The 25,195-nt window shown below is 28.8% G+C and overlaps 1 protein-coding gene across 3 annotated transcripts in view; it reads right to left on the reverse strand.

Annotated features, from left to right (window-relative positions):
- Nucleotides 1-25,195, reverse strand: part of LOC107456609 (CUGBP Elav-like family member 4) — a 672,772-nt gene that overhangs the window by 353,632 nt on the left and 293,945 nt on the right. Inside the window, exon 3 of one of the 3 annotated variants that reach the window (XM_071179610.1) lies at nt 12,526-13,448. The exons of the other annotated variants lie outside the window; for them this stretch is intronic. Coding sequence (XP_071035711.1) covers nt 13,404-13,448 — 45 coding nt within the window. The 3' untranslated portion in view covers nt 12,526-13,403. Of the gene's footprint in view, nt 1-12,525; nt 13,449-25,195 lie in introns of those variants that run through there. 3 annotated transcript variants of the gene reach the window in all.

Below are 25,195 nucleotides of genomic sequence, written 5' to 3' on the forward strand. Positions count from 1 at the left end.
GTCTATTTTCTATCGTTTAAAAGATTCGGATAGTAAAATACTAGAAGAAAACAAGATTTTAATATCAAATTTGAAATATACTCGTGCTGGAATGTGAATGAAAGTGCGTTAATGACTTATTTTGATAAACACTATAGTAACACAAATAATTATATGGTAGGTGCGTATGAACTGCTGGATTTATAAGTGAGTTTATGAAAGGATTGCATTTCTTTTTTTTTAAACAAAAGCTGTTTATTTAGGCAAAATAAACAGTGATCCATTTGTTTTGATAATTTCTCCAGCGAGATTTCAACACCTGTCTGGAATTAATTAGGATCTTTAGAATCCAAAAATTCTGGTAGGAAAATTTTAATCAGTTTTCATTTTTACACTGTTTAGTCCGTAGAAATTATTCTGAATAATTGAAAAAATAAAAGTCGATTGAGGAAAACTCCGACAGACAGTGTGTCCCCTGATGAAGTGCTGCTCTGTAAACACACAACTTTATTTAAACAACTACTTGTTAAGGTTTTTGATAGATTAAAGAAATTTAATTTAACTCTAGATCCAGCTAAGATACAAATCTGTAAATCNATTTTTACACTGTTTAGTCCGTAGAAATTATTCTGAATAATTGAAAAAATAAAAGTTGATTAATGAAAACTCCGGTTAATAAGCTTTTTCACCAGATCTATCAATTCTAAATAATAATATATCTAAAAGCATTGATGACGTTTTCTAACATATTAACAAAAAATAAAGTAATTAACTTCATTTTGTAGTTACTTTTTGCACTCTCGAAAAACTAACTTTTGATGATTCAGAAATCTTTAAGCCCTATTTCGTTAATTTTGAAAATCATTTCGCTACGAAATCACGTGATTTGTGACGAAACGAGTACTCTCAAATATATGACGAAAATGTCTCCTCAACTCAAAATCACATCGTATAGCATTATGGGAGATTGTTAACTAGAATGACAGAACTAGAAGAAAGACTAGGCAGTCGAAAATAAAGTGACGAGATAAGCCGGCCGGCGTGTGTGGTGGTCAAGGAGTTGGTCTTGTGCCAGGAAGATCGTGGGTTTGAATCCCGCTTAGGGGATAAGTGTAGCGTATCTCACTTATGCCCATGATAAAATGAGTAACAGAAAAGTTAAATGCATTAGGCACTACAATGTATTTTTTAGGAGGGGCGGGAAATAGAATGACAGAATACTTTTTCACTGCTGATCAAATTGGCGATATTGCTATTGAGGGTTGACGAGTGACGATTTCTTTACTAATGAAGAAGGGACGATAGTTATTCCGTCACTTTGACCGATCGGAGTATATAACAGGAAACGTTTCATCAAAAATTTTCGTGAAATTTGAGTATCTATTTTTTACAATGTAGAATAGACTCAACATACTTTGTTAAATAAGCACAAAACTCACCACATACATTTAATTTGCAAATCAAATACCTTTCTTTACCGGGTGAAAATTTAATATTGTTTTGAAATGCAAAACACTTACTGTAAATATTCATATTTAAATCACGCAGAACAGCTCAACTCCCATTGCTGATCCTTTGACTCGATGAGGTGACAAAAACAACAAACGTTCGTAATGTAAACGAAAAAAAAGAAAAACTGTTACGTTTCCGTGCTATGCAGTAAAGGCAGTTGAGAATGTCATCAAAATGCATTTGCGTGTTTGGTATACGCACGCAAGCCTCGTAAGTTTTCCGGAGCATGGCGTAAAAAGGAATTAGAAACACATCAAATTCAGTTGGTTCTTACAATTATAATTATTATTATTTGTTTCAAACATCGACAGGAAATTCATAATTAAGAGAGTGAGAATTCTTACTCTAAGAACAATTATTTCATTTTTAGTGGAAAAGTTTTTTTTTTCTTTTATAAAATTCCAATGCAATGGTTATATTAAATCTGATAATTTTGTTTGGAACCTTTTGGTACGTGATGTATGTTATGGTGTAAATGGGAATTCATTAATTTGAAAATAACTGTAAAACTAAATGTATGTATAATCTTGAGATATTCTTCATGAACGCTGCAATTTAAATTATTTATCTTTTTAAATAATATTAATCGAAGAACTTAATAAAATGTTTTATGTGAGAATTTTAAAAATATTGATAACTCTTAACCCTTTGATACAAAATTTTAATTAAACCTAATTTTCATACTTTTTTCATTATTTTGCATTTATTTCAAAATAAGTGAAATATATTATATTTGTTATTTCAATGATTGTTATGATAGCCATTATAGAACGCTGGCGTCTTTTTCTGCGTTAAACGAAAATTCTTTGAAATTTGGCTCACTTCCAAACAAAAAATTTTCACATTTGTTTTATTTTCAATTATTTATATCTTATAGAAACGGTTATTCATCACTAAATTTCTCTAATTTGCAAAATCAATTATTGATAAATTTTGAGTATGAAAAAAATAATTTTTCGAAATACTTTTCGTGAATTTTATATTTTAATACAAATATAATTCCGTCAGTGTAACAGATTTTTCCAGTAACTATTAAACGGTTTTTTTACATTTAAAAAATGCCAAAATATATTTTTGACCGTAATTAGAGCGTCAGTAAAAAAATACAAAAGAGGGACACCAGTGTCCCATCTGCGTTAAAGAAAGATTTTAATTTAGTCTTATTTAATTATACAGCATTAATTTACTTCATTAATTCGTTAAATTTTTGTTGTAAAATAATTACGTTGATTGAAGCATTAAGTGACAGATTTGAAAGTACTTTTGGTGTGAAAAAATAATCTATAAGTGCATTTGGCAAATATTCTATGATGATTAACTTTGGAAAGCCTATCTTTTGGCAGCATAAGAAAACACCATGCATGCGTACGCTATGGCTCTGATAGAATAGATAATTATTAGGAAATTACAGATCTCTCTAATCGGGATAAGATATTTAGGGAAGACAATTTTCGTTTCCTTTTTTAAATGTATAAAATTAAAAAATTTTATTCAACTTGACTAAAATATGAAATTCTTAAAATCTTCAAGCAAACAATTTTTCAATAAAAGTTTCTATACTTTTATTGTTATAATAACTCTAGTAAATAAAGGATACTCCAAAAAGATGTTTTTAAAGTAATTATAAAAAATCAATAAATTTGATAATTACAATAAAATATTCACAAATTTATTAATTGGTGAATTAAAAATTCATGACAAGTACTTAAGAATTATAATTCAGCAATTAATAAATTTGGTAATTATAATTATCTTCGAAACGAAGTATTAAGATTTTTAATATTGGTGGATTCTTTAACACATCATTCTAAAGTAATTGTTTTTATTTACGAAAATACATTAGACTATATAAGAGATGTGTTTTTTTGAGCGATGACAATTTTTTTTTCCTTAGCTATATTTCAAATGAGCTTTCTCTTTTCTAATCTAACTTAAATATAGATAATTTAGTACTATTATTATTTAAAATGGCTTTATATTACAGTCTTCTTTATATATTTATTAAATAAATGAAATTTAAAGTAATTCTGAGTGAAAATTTTACAATTAGGGCAGTTGTAATCAAGTTGCTTTAAAAATTATACTTTCCTATGAAATGTAAAAGGATATTTTAAAAGTTACGTTTGTATCGTTCTTTTAAACAAAGTAAATAGATAGAAATTCAGTTTAATTGAGTCTTTTGAAGTTTTGTGAAGTGGGAAAAAAATCAATTTATACGGCTGTGATTTTTAACTGTTTTTTCTATCTTGCTGTAAAGAGCTTTCTGGACATCAGAGAGCTCAAATAGTTTAAATATTTCAATAAAAAATTGTTGAACTTCTCTATTTAAAAAAAAACACACATTTCTATTGAAAATTTTAGTCAGGCAGGACAATAGCAAGTGTGACATTAGACTATACATTCTAAGTTAATTGACGTTATGTTTCTTAAAGAATAATGGTTGCTAAATGCTTGAAAAAAATATTTTTACATTTCTAACGATTTGTAATTTGGCGAAATTTGTTAATATAAAAGAAATCATTAAAAACAATCTTATTCTCAGTTTTCTAAATCTTTAATAACTAAAACAATGCACCATTGGAGTAACTTTGCAAATGTTAAAATTTAAGATTACAAACGCTTTTTATTAACATAAAACTGTACATTTTTTTCAAATTTTCATTTGGAGGAATTTTCTTAGCATAGAGGGTGCTGGCTAAAAATAGACAAAACTTAATCTATCATAAAAAGTTGTTGCAAATTTAAAACAGTGATAAAAGTAGTATTTTATTCCCTAAAAAGAATAGCAGGGGAAAACTGAGCCATTAAAAGCAGCCATAAGATAATTCAAACACTGATATCCAAATGCAATTTTTATCAATATAAAAAAACTATTGTATAGCAAGCTAATATAATATATATATTTCTAATATAATATCTAAACTCAAAAGAATAATAAGATATTTTAAATAAAAAGCATTCCTCTTTTTATTTCTTTTTACTAAGCAAAACCACGTCATTTTTCCAAAAGAGAAACAGCAGATAGAGGCAGTGTTTACAACACAAAAAAAAACTAAAAATGTTTTTTAGAAAATTTTTTAATCATTTTTTCCTTAAAAAAACCTGCCAATTTGACGGGACTGTTTAACTTGAATGAAAATCATTAAAATCAATTAATACTCCTCAATGGTTCTAAATTTTTTGAGACCAGACAATGCTGTGCTGAAGAAAATTTGCAAATACAAGGAAACTAAATCTCAAACGCTTTGTATTTTCTTAAATTTATTTATTTTCTTCGCATAGACATTTAGAGCTACTTTAAATGCCATTGAGAGTTCTGAATTAGTCAAAACGTGTCATTAATCCTAGTTACAATCTCCCAAGCAGCATAAAAACAGCATAAAAAATGTTGTTCATGAAAGACAGCTTTTCCAAAACAGTCAAAAAATAGTCCAGAAATTGAAATCCAAGCACAATTTTAATTAATATAAAAAAAATGATTCTACATTTATTTCTTAAAATAAAATTTACTAAGCAATTTAAATTTAATCCTATGCAATATCAAATAAAAACAAGTGAAAGCGCTACAATTATTTCTGATATAATGTCTAAAAGAACAATGCGATCCTTAAAATAGGAAAGAAGTAAATAAAAAACAGTCCCTTCTTTTTCCAAAGTAAAAGCACGTCATTTTTCGAAAAGAGTCGCCAGGTAGAGGCAGTGTTTACGCCACAGAACTGTTACACATGAGAGAGCAGATCTTTGACGTTAGAGACAGTTGCTAGGCAACGGAGAATGGAGACCACAACTGCTTGGGACTCTTTCGCTTCCCAGAGTGATTTCTGGGAAAGATGAGGCACGTGGCCTTTCCGTTTTGCTCCTTTCTTTTATCATTTTTTTTTTTTTGGAGTATGGAGAAAAATAAAATTATCGGCTGTATTAAGAAAGTAAAAGAATTTATTTGGTATCTTGAATCCTATCTTGGGAAGTGTTTCTGCCTTAGGAAAAGCAAATTGGTTGTATTGGCTCATGATATTGCTTCTTATGCACCAATAGAAAAGCATTTCATGCATAAAAAATGTGTATACATTCAATATTTTTAAAGTTAAAATATTATTTCGAACATTCATGAGTTTTTATTATTTTTTAACTTGTTATCTAACAAGAATTGATATAGAAAACTATTCCTTGTTAAACAATTATGGAGTGATTTTCTTTTCATTTATTTTTATTTTTTAATTTCGTAATGTTATTTTTCAAATAGAGTCATATAAAATATCAAAAAAAAGTATATCCAGAAAACTGAGCAGCATTTTCTTTTCTTTATTTTCCATTTCGCGTTATTTATCTACATTTTCAAAATTAAATCCTGATTTAAGATCGCATAATCAATTTGGTTTCTAGGGTATCCATTGCATTGGCACATCTTAGTACATTTTTTAGTTTCAGAAAAGTTTGATCAGTTTTCTAGTTTCAAAAAAAATAAATAATTGAAAATGGCTAAAACTAACTTAATTTATACTTTATATTCAGTAGCAAAATTTCGGACAAAAACAAAGACACTTTACTTTATATTTAAATAAAAACAAGCATTTACAGAAATGTTCTTTTGGCAACCCCATTTTTTCGTTATTATATTAAAAAATATCTTCTGAGATAAGTTTTAATGTAAGAGCGAAGAAAAAACAAATTACTCTGAATAACTTTTGGTATAATTGACGGATTTTCACGCGCAGGGACTCAATAATAATGGTTCGAAAGGGAGACTTCAAAAATGCAAGGTAATTGGTGAATACGATATTTCAAGTTACGAAATCGAACACTGGCACAAAAACATACTTTCTCTGAGTAAACATATTTTTCTTTTAATGGATTATGATTTCTGATAATCAAAACATGTGGAATAGTAACAATTTGAAAAATATGGTCTCAATATGGTCAGAAGAGCGATCCAAAATTTGAACCCCTTAGCATTAATTTTACTTTTGGCGTATTTTGTCATATATTGAAACTTTTTTTCAAGCGAATAGAAATTTTTTTCCAAAAGTTAGGTATGACATCAACAATAGGTAAAATTATATATAAGAACTGCATAAAAACTATATATAATATCATATATGAAAAATTATATAAGATATTTTTTTTTTAAAACTGTAGAAATAGTTAAGTATAAAATCACTGTGAATATTTAAATTAAAATACTAATTCAAACTATAAATATGAATCTCTATCCAAATACAATATGGATTAAAATAAATGCAATTTAAAGTATGTTACCGAATAAATTTATTTTCATATTAATCAAGAGTTCTATCTACTTACATGCACAGTTTTGAATTTTATCTATTACCTTTTTTTCAAATAAAATAACGTGTTTTGCATTAGTTTCTTAAAAGCAGCAAAAAGGAAAAAAGAAAAAAAAATAAATACCGATTTTTTTTTTTAAATATGTCAATATTAAACTTTAAATTTGTCTAAGCTTTTATACACATTACAAAATCATATGACTTTTCAAATGAGTTAAAAGTTTATAACAATACATTATTTACATTAATATCAGAATTTACATTTTATTATTAAATTCAATATTTATCGATGTTTTAATCAAGGCAATGAAGGAGCTATTACCTTTTTAAATTCAGAATTTTTAAATACTTATTGAATAAGTTACTTGAGTTGCTTTCACTACATACTTTCGTAATGAAAGACGGAAACAAAGTAGAGACAGTACCGCCATCTAGTATCAAACGAGGAATAACACGATTCAAAATATCCATGATTCGCATAGTTTTTAATCCTAAATTATTTATATTTTTTTTAATGATCGGTGTTTTATTTATTTAAAAAAAAACATGTTTAATAAGCTCGTTAAGCTAATAATTAAGTGCTTTAGCTAGAATAGAGACTTGTACACTTTTACTTAAATAAAATCAAACCGTGTAAAAATATATATAATGTAATAGTATGCTATATCACTTATAGAATTCTAAAATATTTTTAGTTTTTTGGAATGCTCAAAAACTCTTACACACTGCTTACTTACCAGTATAAAAATAATATCGTAGTAGTACTCATAAAAAAAGGCTAATGTATCTCAGTGTGTTTATTCATTTACAAATTAGACTTCCAAAATTTATTTTTCAAATTTACACAACCTTGCTATTTCTGAGTGAAATAATAAACGTAAATAAAAAAATCTTACTACATTTCTTAAAAAAAATTAATTATTATTTGTCTGCTTTAAAAAATCTGAACACTTAAAAACGATTTAAAGTACATGATAGATACATTTCAAAACGAAACAAAATGTATCTTTCCATAAGACCATTACTATTTGCATACTATTTGCCGAATCATGTAAAAGTTTAAGCAAAAGTCTATCGAGATCATTAACATTTAATGAAGCCTTTGCCTCGTGTTTGTTACAGAAAGAGATACGCCCATCTGTCACATGATCCCTTTCTAACCCGTTTGGTGGACAGTAAGGAATGGATTATTTATTCATGTCGATAGCCTGCCATGGCAAGAAAAATTGATGTTGATCATGAAAGATGGTCCCCAGTCTGTTTCTTGATAGATACCGAGAATAGAGCAAACTTGCTGATGATAGTGCCGTTATTTATGCATATATCTTACGTTTCATCGTCGTCTGCTGTGTTACGTATTTCTGCACCATGTTTCATTTTGATGAAATAATTATGTCCGAGTACTTGTTCTGTATCTTGTTCGCAAAAGTAAATAAGAGTGAGAAGTTGAAAAATGGATTTAAATATATTAAAGTATATAACTTGCGCAAAAGCATGATTTGGGGCAATTTGTTTTTTGAAATGGAGTTAGCTATAAATTTAGAATCCATGTAGTTTTAGTTTGCTAAAAATGCTTCACTTTTGTTTGTACTCTAATTATTTACGAAGTTATAGCAGCTTTTGTGTAAGGTGATAACAGGGGAAAGACTAATGGTTTTTAAATCTTTAAATGCGTTTATCTTAAAATCAGATTTTTTTTCACATTTTAAACCACCTTAAATAAAATATCTCATGTTATTTTTTAAATATTTTTTTTTCATGAGTGGTTATGAACTATGGACTAAAAAAATTATTAAATTTCTTTTTGCATTTTTTTGTAAAGACAAGCGCAGAAATTTTTAAAATATGCTTTTTCAACTACATTGATCCGTAACTCAGAAGTATATGCACTTGCTTTTAAGACAATAGTTCAAAACATAGTTGATAGCCTTCTAAATAAAATCATCAAATCGTTTTTTGTTACAGGCATTAGCAATTTTTCTTTCACAGTGTTTGGCATATATGCAAAAAATTCCTTATTTTTACCTAACAATGGTCATTTAAAATAACAATAATAATAGCAATAATAATAATATTTTTAGCCATATTTATTAGTTTTTACTCATAAAACAAATAAACTAGGTTTGTTTAATTTTATATTAGTAGTTTAAAAAAGTTGTCAAAACTAGCCTTATACCTTAATTTATTGTTATGAATCCTTTGACATTCGAACAGTTTTATACAAAATTAAACTTATTGATAAAAAAAAACTTTTATCCCAAACGAATAAAGTTTTTTTCATATTTTAATAATTTTCAATGTTTATACTGTAAAATGAGAGTTGCAATGGCTCATTGACTAAGAGGACTCTATACTACGGGAGAAATTTTTTCTTAGCAAATTCTCTTTCCCCTTCATAACTGAATTAAAATTTAAAGTATAGAAAAAGGCAAACCAAGAGCAAGCTATGAAATTTCAATTGGTAAAATAAAATTTTGCAATATCCAAGTACAAACAAATTACTGGAAGAAAATTTCCCCGTTTGCTTAATTCTAAGTATGTTTTCTCATAATTTGTTTTAATTTTTTATTTTGAAAATTTCTTTTCAGGATTTGAAATTTTATGACTTAATCTAGGTTTCATACTTTAACTCACTTTTTGTATTATTTTACTTTTAAAAAGCTTAAGAGGCGTACTATACTAGGTGGGCCAACGGTGCCCCCACTGTAATAACAGTTAGTTCAGCGAAAGAAAGAACATCCATGCCTTGTTCGGGAATCGAACCCAGGACCATTCTGTTGTAAGGTCAGCTCTCTAAACACTTCACAGTTTGGTCCACTTGATCATTAATTTAATTTATAAATCAAATAAATATCATTTATTAAAAAATAGATATTTTCAAATTTTTAAAAGATTTATTTTGATTAAAAGATTTTATATTTTTAGAGATTAAATGGGTGCATCATTGGGATAGTTGTGAATTCGAAATGGACAAATTTTTTGTGGCTTGGACGAAGCCACAATCCAAGCCTCAGTCCAATTCATTCGTTTAATTTAATGAAATTTACTTAATGCTATTCTGAAAACTCATTAATTTAGTGACTATTTAAATAATAACTTTTTAAAGCTGTATTTATATCTATTTAAATAAATATTAAAAAAATAGATTTGTGATTAAAATTAGTGATAGCATTCGTTTTTAATAATATGTAAAATTTTCCCCTCATTTTTAGGCCATTTGCTCTTCGTGGTTGTTTCTTCATTCGTTTAATTTATTGAAATCTAAGAGCTCTTGAATTATTTTTATTAATTCCATCAAGTCCAATAATTATGATTAAAAAGCAGATATTTTCAATACAAATGTTAGAATTAAATACAATTCTGCTTTCAAGAATTATTTTGTCAATTTTATCAAGTTTTTGTTTTCTTAAAATTAAAAATGGTAACTTAAAGTTTTAAAATTAACAAGAAATTTTAAATGATTTTACATTTTATATTCTTATTGGGAGAAAGTTTGAAGAGGATTAAAGTTACAAAATGCACAAAACAAAACATAAATATTTTAGTCGGCTTTTCTAAATAGATTTCTTCAATCCTTAAATCTTTTCTCAAAATCTCACTAAAAAAATAAAATATAACGAGAAAAGAATATGAAGCAAATAAAATCAAATAAATTTATTTGTCTTTTCTCTTAATGATCTACTTTAATGTTCAAGTCAACTCACAAAATAAAAATACATTTAAGTTCATTTCAAAATAAATAATAATCAATGCAGGTGAAACAAAGTATGAATATACGTAACTATTTAAAAATAAAATAAAATTAAAAAGATAAGAGGTTTAGCAGACCAATTAAATGAGTAAAATACATAAAAAATAATATAATGAACCTATGCGGAATAAACAAAAACTTACATCCTAATATATTTGCTAAACTTTGTTATGACAAATAACTTATTCAATCTAATACTTATAATAAAAGGATTTTAAAGCTAGATTTTACAACAAAAAAAAAAATAAAGAAATATAAGAACTTACATTTTAATTGGCCTCTAGTGGTTTAAAATAAGATGAAGAGAAAGTAAGAACTACGCGAATTTTGAAAGTAAAAAAGAGTATCAAATATTATGGTATTAAGAAAGCAGATTGTAGATCATTATTGCTTGAATTAAAAATAAAATGTTTGCGTTAAAAATTATGATTTTGATGAATCATTCAATATAACAAAATTGTTCGTCTTTTCGTTTTGGAAAAAAAATTATTACATTTAAACAGCAATAAATATATACCGAACCAAATATATACCGAATTCTAAAATATCAAATTTATAAAAATTTAGTGTTTAAAATAATAAAAGTACATTTCGCTTAAATTTCATTTTATAGACATTTCGAATCGTGTGCGTTTAAGAGAAGGAAAAAGCACAAATTTTGGAAATTCAAGGTCACTCAGTATTCACATTTTTAGAAATGTGTATACCTCAAAATGCAAGTTGAAGAAAATAGACATAACTTGAAATGTGCTTCTAAAAAATGATAGAAATTAAAAATAAGTGTTTATTTTTAAAAATAAACATTTTATAAAATGTGTATTGAAGAAATTGGGGCCCAGAATGAGCATAAGAAAAAGAAATGGATATAGCTAACAATATTTGTTTAGGAAAATAGACATAGTTATAAAAAAAACATATCATTTAAATACAGTTTTTAAACCAATGCTATAATTATTGTATTTAAAAAATGATTAACTGATTAAAAATGGTTATATATTAGGCCTTAAAAAGTTAAAAAAATATTCATATTACTTCCCCCAGCTTACTTTTCAAGAGTAATGTAAATGTTAAGAAATTATTTTTTTTGTTTAGCATTAAAAACACAAAGGGTGTTCAATATTCAGTTTCCATAATGCACATTTTGAGCTATTTCTTTCAAACACACATTTCGGGCTTTGAATTTGTCCTACAAGGCACATTTTCAGCTTAAGTACTTTTTTCAAACTCAATTTTCCTGCCATGTCCATTTTTTTCAACACACGTTTGTTCAACACGTTTTGAGTTAAGTCCTTTTTTCCTGAATGCACATTTCAGGCTGTGTTTATTTTCTTAAACACTCATGTTGAGTTAAGTACTTTTTTCAGAAATCTCATTTTAGGATGCGTCTATTTTCTTAAAACACGCATTTTTAACTGTTATTTTTAATATGCACATTTCAATTTTGCTAAACACTTCTGTTTTGTTGTATAAATTTTGTTAAACACTCATTTGAAACACGCATTTTTACCCTATTAGCCATAGCTTCGACTTTTCCCGAATTTTCGGGTGCAGGCTTTCCTGGATTTAAAACCCGATTTCTTTATGTTATTGATGGGAAAAATAGTAGGTTACAGGAAACTTTCAGTACAATTTCAACCAGTTACTCAACACCAGAAAGTTAGAATTGTGTCGACTTTCTTACGTGGTAAAATTTGTTTTCCCTATTTAAAATTAAAATTGGATTCGAATTTTAGCTAGAAAAAATCCGAATCCAATAGTATACTCCTAATTTTTAATTTATATAGCTAAAAATAACTGAAAAAAATGGAAGAATTCTATGAATTACAAAAAGAAAGGTATTAGTTTGATATGTTGTTTTAAAAGAATCCCATATACATTTTATCGACTCTAAGAAGGAAACAAAACATCTTTTCCTTTAGTAAGAGACGCTGTCCTTTGACAATCTAATTCACAAAACTTCACAAAAAATGGGACAAATCCATTGATTGTAATTATGGGTTTATTCTTTTTTTTGCAATTGTTATGGTGCTTAAAAGTTGAACTAATTCCTAAACATAATATGTGTTTCAATGTGAGAAATTTTTTTATCAGTTTGAAATTGCGACTTAAAAAGTATAGTTTTAGAGAAGTTTGAAAAGAAAGTTTAATAAGAGTTTAAGAGCATAAGTTTGAAAAGAAAAAAAAGGAATTATGCAAGTTTTAAAATTTTCTAAACAGGGCAAGGAGATTTCTATGGGAAGCGTCTGAAATTGCCATTCCAATGAACATCTCCGAATAAATTAATTTGTCCTGCATCATGTGCCTCATTAGTAAAAGTCAAAAATTTTTTCCTATGTTCAGGATTCTGATGAAAGTTAAGTAGTGTTCAAAAACAACTATACATTTGCAATATTATAAAAAATAATAATATATTCAAAATATTTTCGATGTAACTTAGTTTTATCCAATTTTTCTAATTCTTCAGTTGTCAACCAAACTGTAATTTTTATAAAGAAAATTTTTTAGATCAAGATCTATCAGTATTCAATTGTATTGTGTTCACTACACTGTATTCAATAAGATACAAAGTACGTATCCTGCTTTTTCTTTATGAAAATATATTGATTTTACTTCGTATACACTAAAACACACTTTCTAGCTACCTTTTAATTTCGTTTTTAAGTAAAACCCCTACATATATAACTCCTTTTATTCACCGAACACATTTTTTAATAAAAAAAATAGCTTTCAAAATTTCCTAAAACATGTTATAATATTGAAAGTTTAAACCAGTTGAAGTGGTTTTTTGAAATTAAAAATTGTTACCTGGACTGTCGTATCAATAAAAAACTATAGGTAGAAAGGGATATATCCTTTTGACACATCTGGAGGCGTAATTACAACAAAATTGTTTTTATTAAACAAAAGCGATGAGTACTCACCTAAAAAGATAAAAACAAACAGTTAGAATATATGGAACAGCATACATTTATTTTTTAGTATTACATAACATACATCACTACGAATTGATAAAAATTTATAAAACAGTGAACTGATTTTACAGAACTGACAAATTTGTCAAAACTGACTAATTTGACATTAATCAACACCTCTCTATTTATTGACAGCAAAAGTAAAGCATCAAAAAATGCTTTGCTTTCTTGGTCAGTAAATAGAGAGGTGCTTATTAATTTTATCATTAGGTTATATGGTATATTATGTTCTTCATATAATTTCCCAACGGCACTTAAGTTAGCATTTAATCATATATTTTGAGTACTGATGGCGTTACTTCTTCAGAACAATCAAAATTTGGCATCCCATCCCAGCGGGGATGGCGTATTTAGTATAGTATATTTGATGATAAATAATAAAGAATTTACATTGTGAATAATAGAATATAGAATAGCAGTATAGATAAACAATAAAACATTTAGAATTAGAATTGTTTATTCATATTAGAATACTGTTATATATATAAATATAAGAAACATGTCTACTGACGAAATAGCTAAGCTAAAGAAAAAACGAAGTTCTTTAAGAGCTACTGTAACGAAACGAATTAACGAAATTGATGAACTTTTGAAATTAGAACAAATTAATACTAATGATTTAGAAGAAATTTAGATTATTTGGAATTGATAACGCCATCAGTATACAAAAATATATCTTCAACTCAGTCCAATTATAATAAGCAGTATAATTAGCAAATAAAATTGCCAAAAAAAGTTTTTTTTTTACTCTTCGAAGTAAAACTCTCACTTTATACGATTCAACAATCTTTGAGCTACATATTTTCTTAATTTTGAGAATTATTTCCTCACGAAATCACGTGATGTGTGATGAAATGTGTACCAAGAAGATCCAGAGTTTGAAACCCGCTTTGGGAATGGGTGTAGTTTATCTCTTTGTTCTCTCTGTCTTGTGTTATTAAGGTGACATTGACTCAGCTATATAGTGCTCAGTGATTATTAGAAAAATTAGATACCTTAAGCATTGCTGAGTGCTTTTTTTCCTTGAAAAAATAATTAGAATGACAAAATATTTCTTTGCTATTGGTGAAACAAGTTTCCTTGAAGAAGTGACTATAGTTATTTCATGCAAAAAAAGTTATTTCATGCAAATTCTTATGCAGTAGAACTATTAAGTTCTCATAATATATAGCAATGCTCAAATATTCCAACAAAGTAATGGTAAAAATTAAAATTTAAACGCACTATAAGCGAGCATTTGTCCTTAATTGACGTTTGTTATATTATACACAATCATGAGATTACTGTATTTGGTGCCTTAAGTTCGAATACCAGCTGTGGCTGTTCCCGACTCACACTGCAAAGGTGGTTAATGTAAAATATTATCAGTGGTAGAGAGTTAATAGATTAGAATCCCCTTGCCACTGGACAAACCGGAGGACGCTTTTATGGTTTTCCTCACCATGTGATGCATATGCGGGGATTAGTTCTATGGTAACTTCCTCCACAAAGGCTAGTTTGTGACAATGTCTGATCCAGGAGTACCCTTGTCTTCTGAGTTACGTTCAAAATTGCAAGTCTATGAAGTTGAACAACGATAGTCGTATACTAAGAATCAGGTCGGCTGTTCAACGCCGGTTCTAAAATATATAGCACTAAATGCTCCGAAATCCGTTATTTTAAATCAAGATTATTTTTATTGAGAGGAATATTTTGTAATACAAAAGAATAAAATATTTCGAAACATAAAAATCTATTTTTTCTAAAAGTATACGTCCAAACTACTCTAACTTTCTTCACTTTCTTCAAGTTGACAGGGTGAGTTGTTTAAACCGATTTTATTCGCAGAAAAAGTAATATAGTTACATAAAATGCACACATTCATGTCAGAACCGAAAGATATAAAGTCTTATCCAGTGGACACGAATCACGTGATCCTTTTTATCAAGCTCACAAATCTGTTGTAGATTGAATCAGGATGTGTCTACTATTTGTAAGCTGAAATCTCAGCGCTTGACCCTCGAATAATGCCTTCCCTCCCCCTTTCGCAAGTCCTCGCGTGACAAATAAAAAGGGTGTGTCGGACTCTAGAGAATTGGATAATACGTATCAAAGTGCCTCAATGAGTAGAAAATCTTTTTACGCAACTAGTTTTGCAACAGATTTTCATTTCCCAAGACAATCCCTGAAAGAGTTCTCTTTTTCTTATCCTTCTATTTTTGAAAGTCAAATAAATCATCGAAGGAATAAGAGAATAATTTTATTTCTCTTCGGGTTTTATTTTTTTTAATTTTATTTATGCACGCAATTATAAAAGAAGTATAGTAACCGAGTGCCTTTGTGTAAATTGTAACTTAATTATAAAAAACTTACATTGTAATAAAATTCTTGACGTATGATAAATCTAAACTTTTCAATTATTTTGAAAGCATGTTGAAATGTATTATAAAGCAATTTCAAAACTATGTTAAAAATTATTTGTCAAAATAACTTTTGTAAGTATGTATTTATACCAACAATATCTTGTCATCAATGCCGTTGTATAAATTGTAACTTAATTATAAAAAAACTTACATTGTAATAAAATTCTTGATGGATGATAAATCTAAACTTTTCAATTATTTTGAAAGCATGTTGAAGTGTATTGTAAGGCAATTTCGAAACTATGTATAGAAATTATTTGCCAAAATAACTTTTGTAAGTATGTATTTATACCAACAATATCTTACTACCAAATGTGGATACATAATACTTTTATTCGTATTAATTAAAAAATCTTCGTAACCTGGAAATAGTAATGGAGAAAAAAAACTGGTGAAATTACCATTCTGTATGGTAATTGATAATCTGAAGAAAAACAAAACAATTCTGGTTAGTAAAACCATGCTAAAATGTATTTAAAGCATTCAGTTGGTAATTGTTTTGCTCATATAATAAAGTTCAAATTATGGTTTCCCAAAGAACAGTCCTTATTAGCACACATTTAGTAAAAAATACAAAGCTAAAGTGTAAATTCCTTCAAATAAATGGTCTTCATACCACACTCTAAGATGTTCTCAAATTTTACCACATTCTCCAAGCATTATGACATATAATAAAACAATATTTTATTGTAAATTTTACTAAGCTTATTACCTACTTTCTTTGATAAAATTTATCTAGATTTTCGGCGTTCCAACAGAGCCGGAAATACTGCTAATTTTACCATTATCTGGTAGTTATACTTTTTTTAGTGCAGCTGCCGTGGAATCACGCAAAGTTTTAAATTTGTTTTAGCGCTAGTACGGTAATTAAGGATAATTAATTTGAATAATCATATTATTCAAATTAATTATCCTTAATCTTATAATTACACGATACTATGGTCTAACTTAAGCAAAAAATGATCAATTCAATTTAACACTTGATTAAAGTTGGGACAATTTACATTATTTCAGGGTTTAATACAGAGATATTATGGTTCGTAATTTTTTAAACATTTTGTTTCAGATATGTTTTTTATCCATATGTTTTTTAAGAGTGGCATAATTGCGCAGTGGTAAAGGCATTCAGATATCATTGTGAATTACTGGTAATTCAACTCTGGTGGTGGTTTGAAGTCCATCGAGCATCAGATCAAGACGAACAGCTCAATGTCCTTTACTACCTATTTCCCAATTCAAACAATAAAAAAGCAAAGAAGATGCAGGGTTTGCAATACAAAACCTCTGTCAAAATGCAAAGAAAAAAAAGTAATGCGATGTTGGTTGCATCAACATGCTTTATTTCTTATCGCGCAACAATTTAAAATAAAAACAAATTAAAAATTACAGTATTTTTCTTTCAAAAATTTTCTTTGAATCCAACTGAAAAAATTACAATAAAATAAGTATTTTGCGTACATTTTGTATTTTCTGTTTGAAGACAATACTACTTCCACAAAACCAAAAGTGTACTCTATTTCTAAAAGATGAGCAATATATAGTTAGAGATTTAGTCAACGTCCCATACACCGGACACATTTTTTTAGTGTTATTGAAGGAAATTTAAAAATTCAGTTTTCCAATGGTTTCCTATACCTTAATAAATAATATATCACGTTAAGAGATTTTTTTGACGAAAAACTAAAGTTTCGACTTTAATTAGGTTAAACAAACTAATAAGAGTGATCCAAAATAAGCTGTTTTGATTAAGCTTTAATTTAAAAATGTCAAACATTTTAAATCCAAATGAATTTTAAGAAATTTGGTATTTTCGCTGAAGTTTCGTTGGCTTTTGGGGACGAATTTGAGCATTAGTTGGTGAAAATAAAAGTCACTTTCGAACTTGAAAACATTTACGTTTCACGGATGCATTAGAGCAAGCCAGAAAGGAATCAATATTTACGCTTTGATATTTTAATCACGGATAGCATAAATTTGCCGGAAAAAAACTTTGCATGCTGGTGGATAATTTAAATTCAACAGTATTTACTTATCTTTTTTTAATTTTACGTTACTGTTTAAAGATTTTAAAAAAAATTGTACTTTCTGTACATGAGTGGGATTAATTTCATTTTAAAAAGTAACTTAGTAAAAAAGTATTCTGCATCTGAAATTATTTTTAAAAAAATATTGTCTTAATCAGGGAGAAATATTTCAAAACTCTTATAAAAACATTTAATTGTTTAAAATAATATTGCATGCTATTTAGCCAATTGAATCAGTGCTGAATTTTTTGTTTGTTAGCATAAAGGACGTATGACTTAAATTTATACAAAAAATATTGGCTCAATTGGATTCTTAAAATTATTAAATTAGTACCAAATACAAGGAATAAAAACTTTTAATTTTACGATCTTTTTTTTCATTATTAGCCAAATTTGCTCAGGCTTCTAATGGTTCCAATGAGCCTTTTGTTTTTAAAAGTTTAATCGCAATAAAATTAACAAAATTTATGTTTAGTCAGTACTTTAGGTAATTTTAATTATTTTTTCTGCACTATAGCAAAATTTTAAGCTACTTTGTTTGACAATAAAGCAAACGTATAGAAGCAATAAAATTAACAAAATTTATATTTAGTCAGTACTTTAGCTAATTTTAATTATTTTTTCTGCACTATAGCAAAATTTTAAGCTTCTTTGTTTGACAATAAAGCAAACGTAAAGAAAATTTTTTAAATAAAATGTAGGCTGAACATAAGATTATATTAAATACATAAAACTAGCTTAGATTAGTTTCTAATAAAATATAAAATTTGGTTTTAAATAAAATATGAAATTTAGTTCTGAATAAATTATTAAAATAGTTCATTATAAAAATTTATCCAAAATAAAACCCTTTACGCAGAATTTGTATAAATATAATCTGTTTTAATAGAATTGTGATTTTCTACAAACAAGTACAAACAGTAATAACACTTAAAAATAAAAACTAAGGACATTAAAAGTTATCATTAGGTTATAGATATATTTTCTTTTACACAAATTTATAATATTTCAAAGCAAATAACATTGAAACGAAACATTTTTATTAATTTATAAATATGTTTAGAACTTTCATTATAACAAATATTGCCTAAGAAATAAAACTAATTATCTTCATCATAAATATATTTTATGATAAATGATATTTTTATTTATGAAAAAATATTTAAATCGCATGAAGTGATATAGATTTCATTTCTAAATAAAATATTGTTTAAATGAAGTCTCAAATGAACCAGAACTCAATTATACAATATTATTAACTGAGTAAATTAACTCATTATTAACTCGATATTGTTAACTCGATATTATTAGATCGATATTTTTAACTCGATATTATTAGATCGATATTTTTAACTCGATATTATTAACTCGATATTATTAACTCTATATTGTTAACACTATATTATTAACTCAGTAAGTATTTATTTTGGTAGTAATAAATGCTTAATCTTGGATTTTAAGTGCTAATTTAGCATTAAATAAGTATTTAAAAATTCATAATTTAAACAAATTTTTTATAACTGCATTAAAATGACACAATTGAGAAATTAATGAATTAACAAAATTAACGTTATTAATATTCAATAAAGCAATATCACCAAGCATAAAGAATATTTGGAGAATTATAAATAATATATTGATATATTATCATAAACTATATCAGACATTGATCCCATTTTAGATTTCCCTAACAACCACCAAAAATCTCAAACAATTTTAGCACAAAAAGAAAGTACAATTCATGCTTGGAGTTTTAAAACAAATCCATAATTATGCTGCTACTAAACATAAAAGTCTTTTTACTAAGAATATTGAACGTATTCGTTTCTAAAAAAGGTCGATAGGTAAACCTGGTCGCGGGTTTGTCAACTCAAGATGAAACTTTAATACAGGGACTTGATTGATTGCATAGCAGTCCCGTCTCCGTAACCAAAACAGTTTTTGGTCTGGTATATGTTGGTCTAGTAAAGTTTCACAGTCTGGTGCTATTGTTGGCTTAGTTCATGAGGCGTTCAAATTAACCTGTCAGAATTATGAGTGAACGAGTGCATTAGAAGAACTAAAGTAGGAAAACGCCATGACGTTCGGTTTTCTGAAATAAGTAGAAAGCTTTTTCAATCATGTAAACCTCGCACTTCTTTTCTTTTTGTCGATTTATATACATTAGAATGTTTGAAAGCATCAATCTATATTTTCTTTTGTTTTTCCGAAATCATTGGACACTGTCAAAACTAATGACAAAGTTCCGTTTCGGTAAGGCAAATATTTAAAAATCGGGAATTGTTCTCATAAACAATTGTTTTTATGTTTAAAACATGTTGTTACAGGACTTTAAAAGTAAATATTTAATATCACTAGAAAATTTTTATGAGAAAAATATAGGTAGTGAGTGCAAGGTAATAAATTGGATGCAGTAAATAATGCAAAACAACGTAAAACCACCTCTACAACAAAAAAAAATTTACACGCTTTAAATTAAAAGAAAAATTCAAAAGAAAATTTTAAATTAATAAAACAACAGCAGAAAATCAGTTTAAAACAAGTTTCGAAAAGAATATGATAAGAAGAATGCAGTAAAGAAGAAAGCAATTAAGTACTATCAATGATTGAAAACGGAAAAATCACCCAATAAGTTCTCAAGTGATAGATAGGAAAAATATTGAGAAAAAAAAAACATAATAAAAATATAGAAAAGCCATTCACAATCTTAAGTTCTTTTTAAATAAAAAAATGAACACATTAATTTGAGTTCAAGCAGAATACAGGAAAAGCGTACAAACCAAATTTGCAATTGTAGCGGAATAAAAATATTGAAAAAAAAACACAAAACAGAAAACTTGAAACCTCTGTTTCTAACAAGTAGTTTAAAAACAAGTTTAATAGCGTTATTTTGAAGACAAAATTCAGCCAAAAAAAAAAATTTAAAATATGCTCAAAATACAACCATTTTCAAAAACCTTCACACACCTGAAAAGTGTTGTCAGTATGGAAAGGTTGGTAGGTAGATACTTTATTTACGTCGCACTATAACTGTACAATGGGCTATTGGCAACGGTCAGGCATACATCCCGGAGGATGATCCGAAGACATGCAATCGCAATTTTGATCCTCTGAGAGGGGATGGCTCCCCTGCTTTGATAGCCCTACGACCTGCACACGAAGTCAAGCACTTTACCGTAGAACAGTTAGCAAAGACCGATACAGCGCACCCTCGGTCCCTACGCAGGCTGATCAAAGTGGTCATCCACCCGATTACTGACCTCAGCCTGTGATGCTTGACTTCGGTGTTCTACTGGGAACTGCGTCTTTACGATCAATCCATTGCAGGACGTCAGGATGGAAAGAAATTTTACATCGTTAGTTGTTGTTGTTCATTTACGTCGCACTAGAGCTGCACAATGGGCTATTGGCGACGGTCTGGGAAACATCCCTAAGGATGATCCGAAGACATGCCATCACAATTTTGATCCTCTGCGGAGGGGATGGCACCCCTGCTTCGGTAGCCCGACAACCTGCACGGGAAGTCGAGCACTTTACGGTAGAACAGTTTAACGAGGACCAATACCGCACACCCTCGGTCCCTACGCAGGCTGATCCAAGTGGTCACCCACCCGCACACTGACCGCAGAGAGTGATGCTTGACTTCGGTGATCTGCTGGGAACCGTGTCTTAACGATCAGTCCACTGCGGGACTTACATCGTTAGTATTAGGTTGATATAAGTAAGTGATTAAAAGATCAAATCAAAATGATTATTTATTGCAGGAAAAAATAAAAATGGAGGTGCAAGTATCTTGCTGAGCCACCTCCAGTGTGAATGTGCGATATTATACTGTCTGGCATTATGGCACACAAGTCCCTAATGATGTCCAGAGGCATCTCATTACAAAGTTGCTGTAAACACATCTCTAAACTCTGAAACACGAGGGCTGTTAACTTGCAGACCCAAATGACTAGAAGCAAATCTAGCGCTCAGCATGCCAGGACATTATGGTGGACTTTAGTCCTGTGACACCCTTGCTGTGTAAGACAGAGCATTGCCTTGCTGAAAATCGACTATTGGGAGCATTGCCATAACTGGCAACACATTTGGTTGAAGAATGTCAAGCACTTACTTTAGGGCTGTAAGGTAATTTTGTGTCATATTTTACAGCACCCAATACCATCGCACCAGCTGTATGAATGGTGCGTCTCTGTACTGCATTGGCAAGCTGTACTGCATTTATACCCAGCCACCGATGCCTCCATTTGGAGTGTCGCTCTCGACGGATTGGATTGCACTAAAAAAACCGAGTCGCCTTCAGTGACGAATGCAGATTCAATTCAGTACAGATTTGCAATCGTGACGTGTGTGAATTCCCCGTAGTGAACGTCTCAATTTTACGTTTTCATAGGTAACAAATATGAAAATATAGGCACTACTATAGATACTCTGGCAATAGGTATTTTACTGTCCCTGAAAAGAATAAGTACCAGCGAGAATTGCTTGTTTGCGATAAATTTTGACTAAGATGAGTAGGCCTCGAGCAACACTAGCTTTAAACAAAGATTTCGAAGGAAACTGACTACAATAAATCTTTATTTCGAATGAATTAACTCTAAAAACGTGTATTGTTTAATCTAATCATGAAAAGACCTCGAAAACGATAATAAATAACATTTAAAAAGATCCAATTATCTTAGCTCTTTTGATTCGATAACTATATGTCTTTCAGTTTTGTGTGTGATTCCGCTATGTTGACCAATGTCTATTCATTGAATGTTTATTTTTTTAAGCTTTACGAAGGATATCAAATACACTGTAAAAAAATTCCACATCAATTTAAGGCAAAAAATACAGACACTCAAGGTGCATTCCATTTTTAACAGAACATGTGACGAACCGAAAATTTGATTTACCGTAATTGTTACGGTAATAATTACAGTAAAATCACTGAAACACTCTAATTAAATAAATATTTCGGTAAATATTACAGCAGAGATGCCAACTTGCTCCAGATAGGGGATAAATATTTTCGAGTGGTAGTCTTTTATTGTATGATTCTTGGTTTATTAAATTCAATTTATAAGGTTCTTACATACTACTACTTCTAAATAATTCAAAGGTTTAAATTATACGCTTTTTTGCTGCAGTTAAGCCTTGTTGAGTCTTTTAAAATGTCGGCAAAATAATACAAAAATCAGCAAATTTTAGTTTTTAGTTCCCTACCGCTTTTTAAAATATTCTGCCTTGTCCGGAGCAGTTGGCATCTCTGTTACAGTATAATATTTTACTGTGAAAATGTATTTTAAAGGTGAAGCACCCAGCGTGCTAGTGCATTATACCGTAATTTGATTCGAAATTGTTTACAGTGTAGAAAAATTATTTAAAAAAAAGTTGTCTGAGTGTCATTTTAACTAATACTATGCCTCAAACAAAATATATTTTAAATTAAAAAGGATATATAAAATTTCGATTCAATAAGGATCCCCTCTTAAACTTGAGTAATACTCCTGTCAATTCTGCTGTCGTATAATGAGTAAAATGTAATTCACCGTTTCTACGAAATTCAACAAAAATTGAATTATCTTTAGAAAGATCCCCTATCTCTCACGTCTATTAATTCACGTTCCAAAATTTCTATTATTTCCTTTGAGAAGTTCCCAAGCGTAGAAGAATAGTGATCCTGTATTTGACACCCCTTTCGTAAACTCATTCAGAATTCGAAGGGGACGAAAAATTCTAATTTTATGTCGCGCCGCTAACAATTGGGCCTTTTGAAGAAAGGTAGCAATTATTGAAATTAAATTATCTATTTGTGTCGGAGGAATTCCTTTTTGTTAGCGATTTCTCATCTTTTTGAAACTAGGCGTGACAAGAGTAGAATAGAAAGATGACAATTTTATTCTTAAATTTAATTTATGAAAGCGTTAATATGAATTTGAATTCAAAATGTGAATGAGTTTCGAATATTTAAATATCAAGTTGACATTTTTAAGTATTGTACAAATGAAATAGGTCTGGAGTTTGACACAAGAGTTTAAGAAATAATTGGTGCACTTAAATACTAACGATTCATCTTTTTTAATAATTAGACAAGAATTTAAAGCAAAATCGTGTTAGATAATTGTAAAATTAATTGCAGTAAAACAGCTGAAGCAAAACACTATTAATGAAATATGTGACAGCTTCATCTGCTGAATGTATGAAACAATAAACAGCATTAAAAAGCAATACATTTTCCTCCCATTATATTGTTAATCAAATGAGCAAGTAAATTAATAGTGCACTACTAATAATACCTTATATATATATATATATGAAAATTTGGGCACCATGATGAAAATTAAATAAATAACTTATGTTCCGCTGAAACAGGAAACATAGTTATATACATATTAGCACGTTGAGAGCCACATCAGACATCGGTGGCTGACACTGGACTTTCCATGTAGGCCGCGTCAACCACCGGTGGCTGACACTGAACTTTCCATATAGGCCACGTCAACCACCGGTGGCTGACACTGGCATTAAGTTTAGGCTGCGTCAACTACCGGTGGCTGACGCTGAAATTACATTTAGGCTGCCCACCGCTTGCCGAAATTGACCTTTCACATAGGCCGCGAAAAACAGCTGGCTGACAGCGTATAGCATGTTATAGAACTATAAAATGTACACATTTTTATGGAATCGCAGAAAATTTATTCAAAGTTTACTTAATTATTGTGATTCTTGGTTTAATAAATTCAATTTAGTAGATTTTGAACAATTTTTAAGCAATTTTTTAACAATTTGCAGGCATATATAATTCACTACTTTTTTCAGATATGTCATGCTAAACCTTTTATAAACTAGCAAAATCCGTCTATATTTGCAAATTTAGTTTGTAGTTATTTAACGTGTGGCCAGACGAGCAAGCCATGTAAAATTAGCGTGGCATTCAACGTGTTAATATATCTACACAAGATATGCTGAACACTAATATCAAAAATGTGGTGGCTTAAATTGTAAGTAACAGAACTGTATTGTTTTTTTAAAATGAATCATCACGGCTGTTACATTCTGTAAAGTTTATTAATATATATATATATATATATATATAGGGGGGAGTTGGATAAAACGTGATAGTCGGACAAAACGGGATATCTCGCCTAGGGACCAGACTATTGCAGCTATCTAGCGGACGACGACAGAAACTTGTTATTTGACTGTGATTATATCATTTTCAGTGCGTACCGTCTCGAGATCACTAGTTGATAGAAAGTTGTAGGTCTCAGAACTTTTTTACTCC

Source organism: Parasteatoda tepidariorum, chromosome 4, assembly GCF_043381705.1.
Source record: "Parasteatoda tepidariorum isolate YZ-2023 chromosome 4, CAS_Ptep_4.0, whole genome shotgun sequence".
NCBI classification, from domain to species: Eukaryota; Metazoa; Arthropoda; class Arachnida; order Araneae; family Theridiidae; genus Parasteatoda; species Parasteatoda tepidariorum.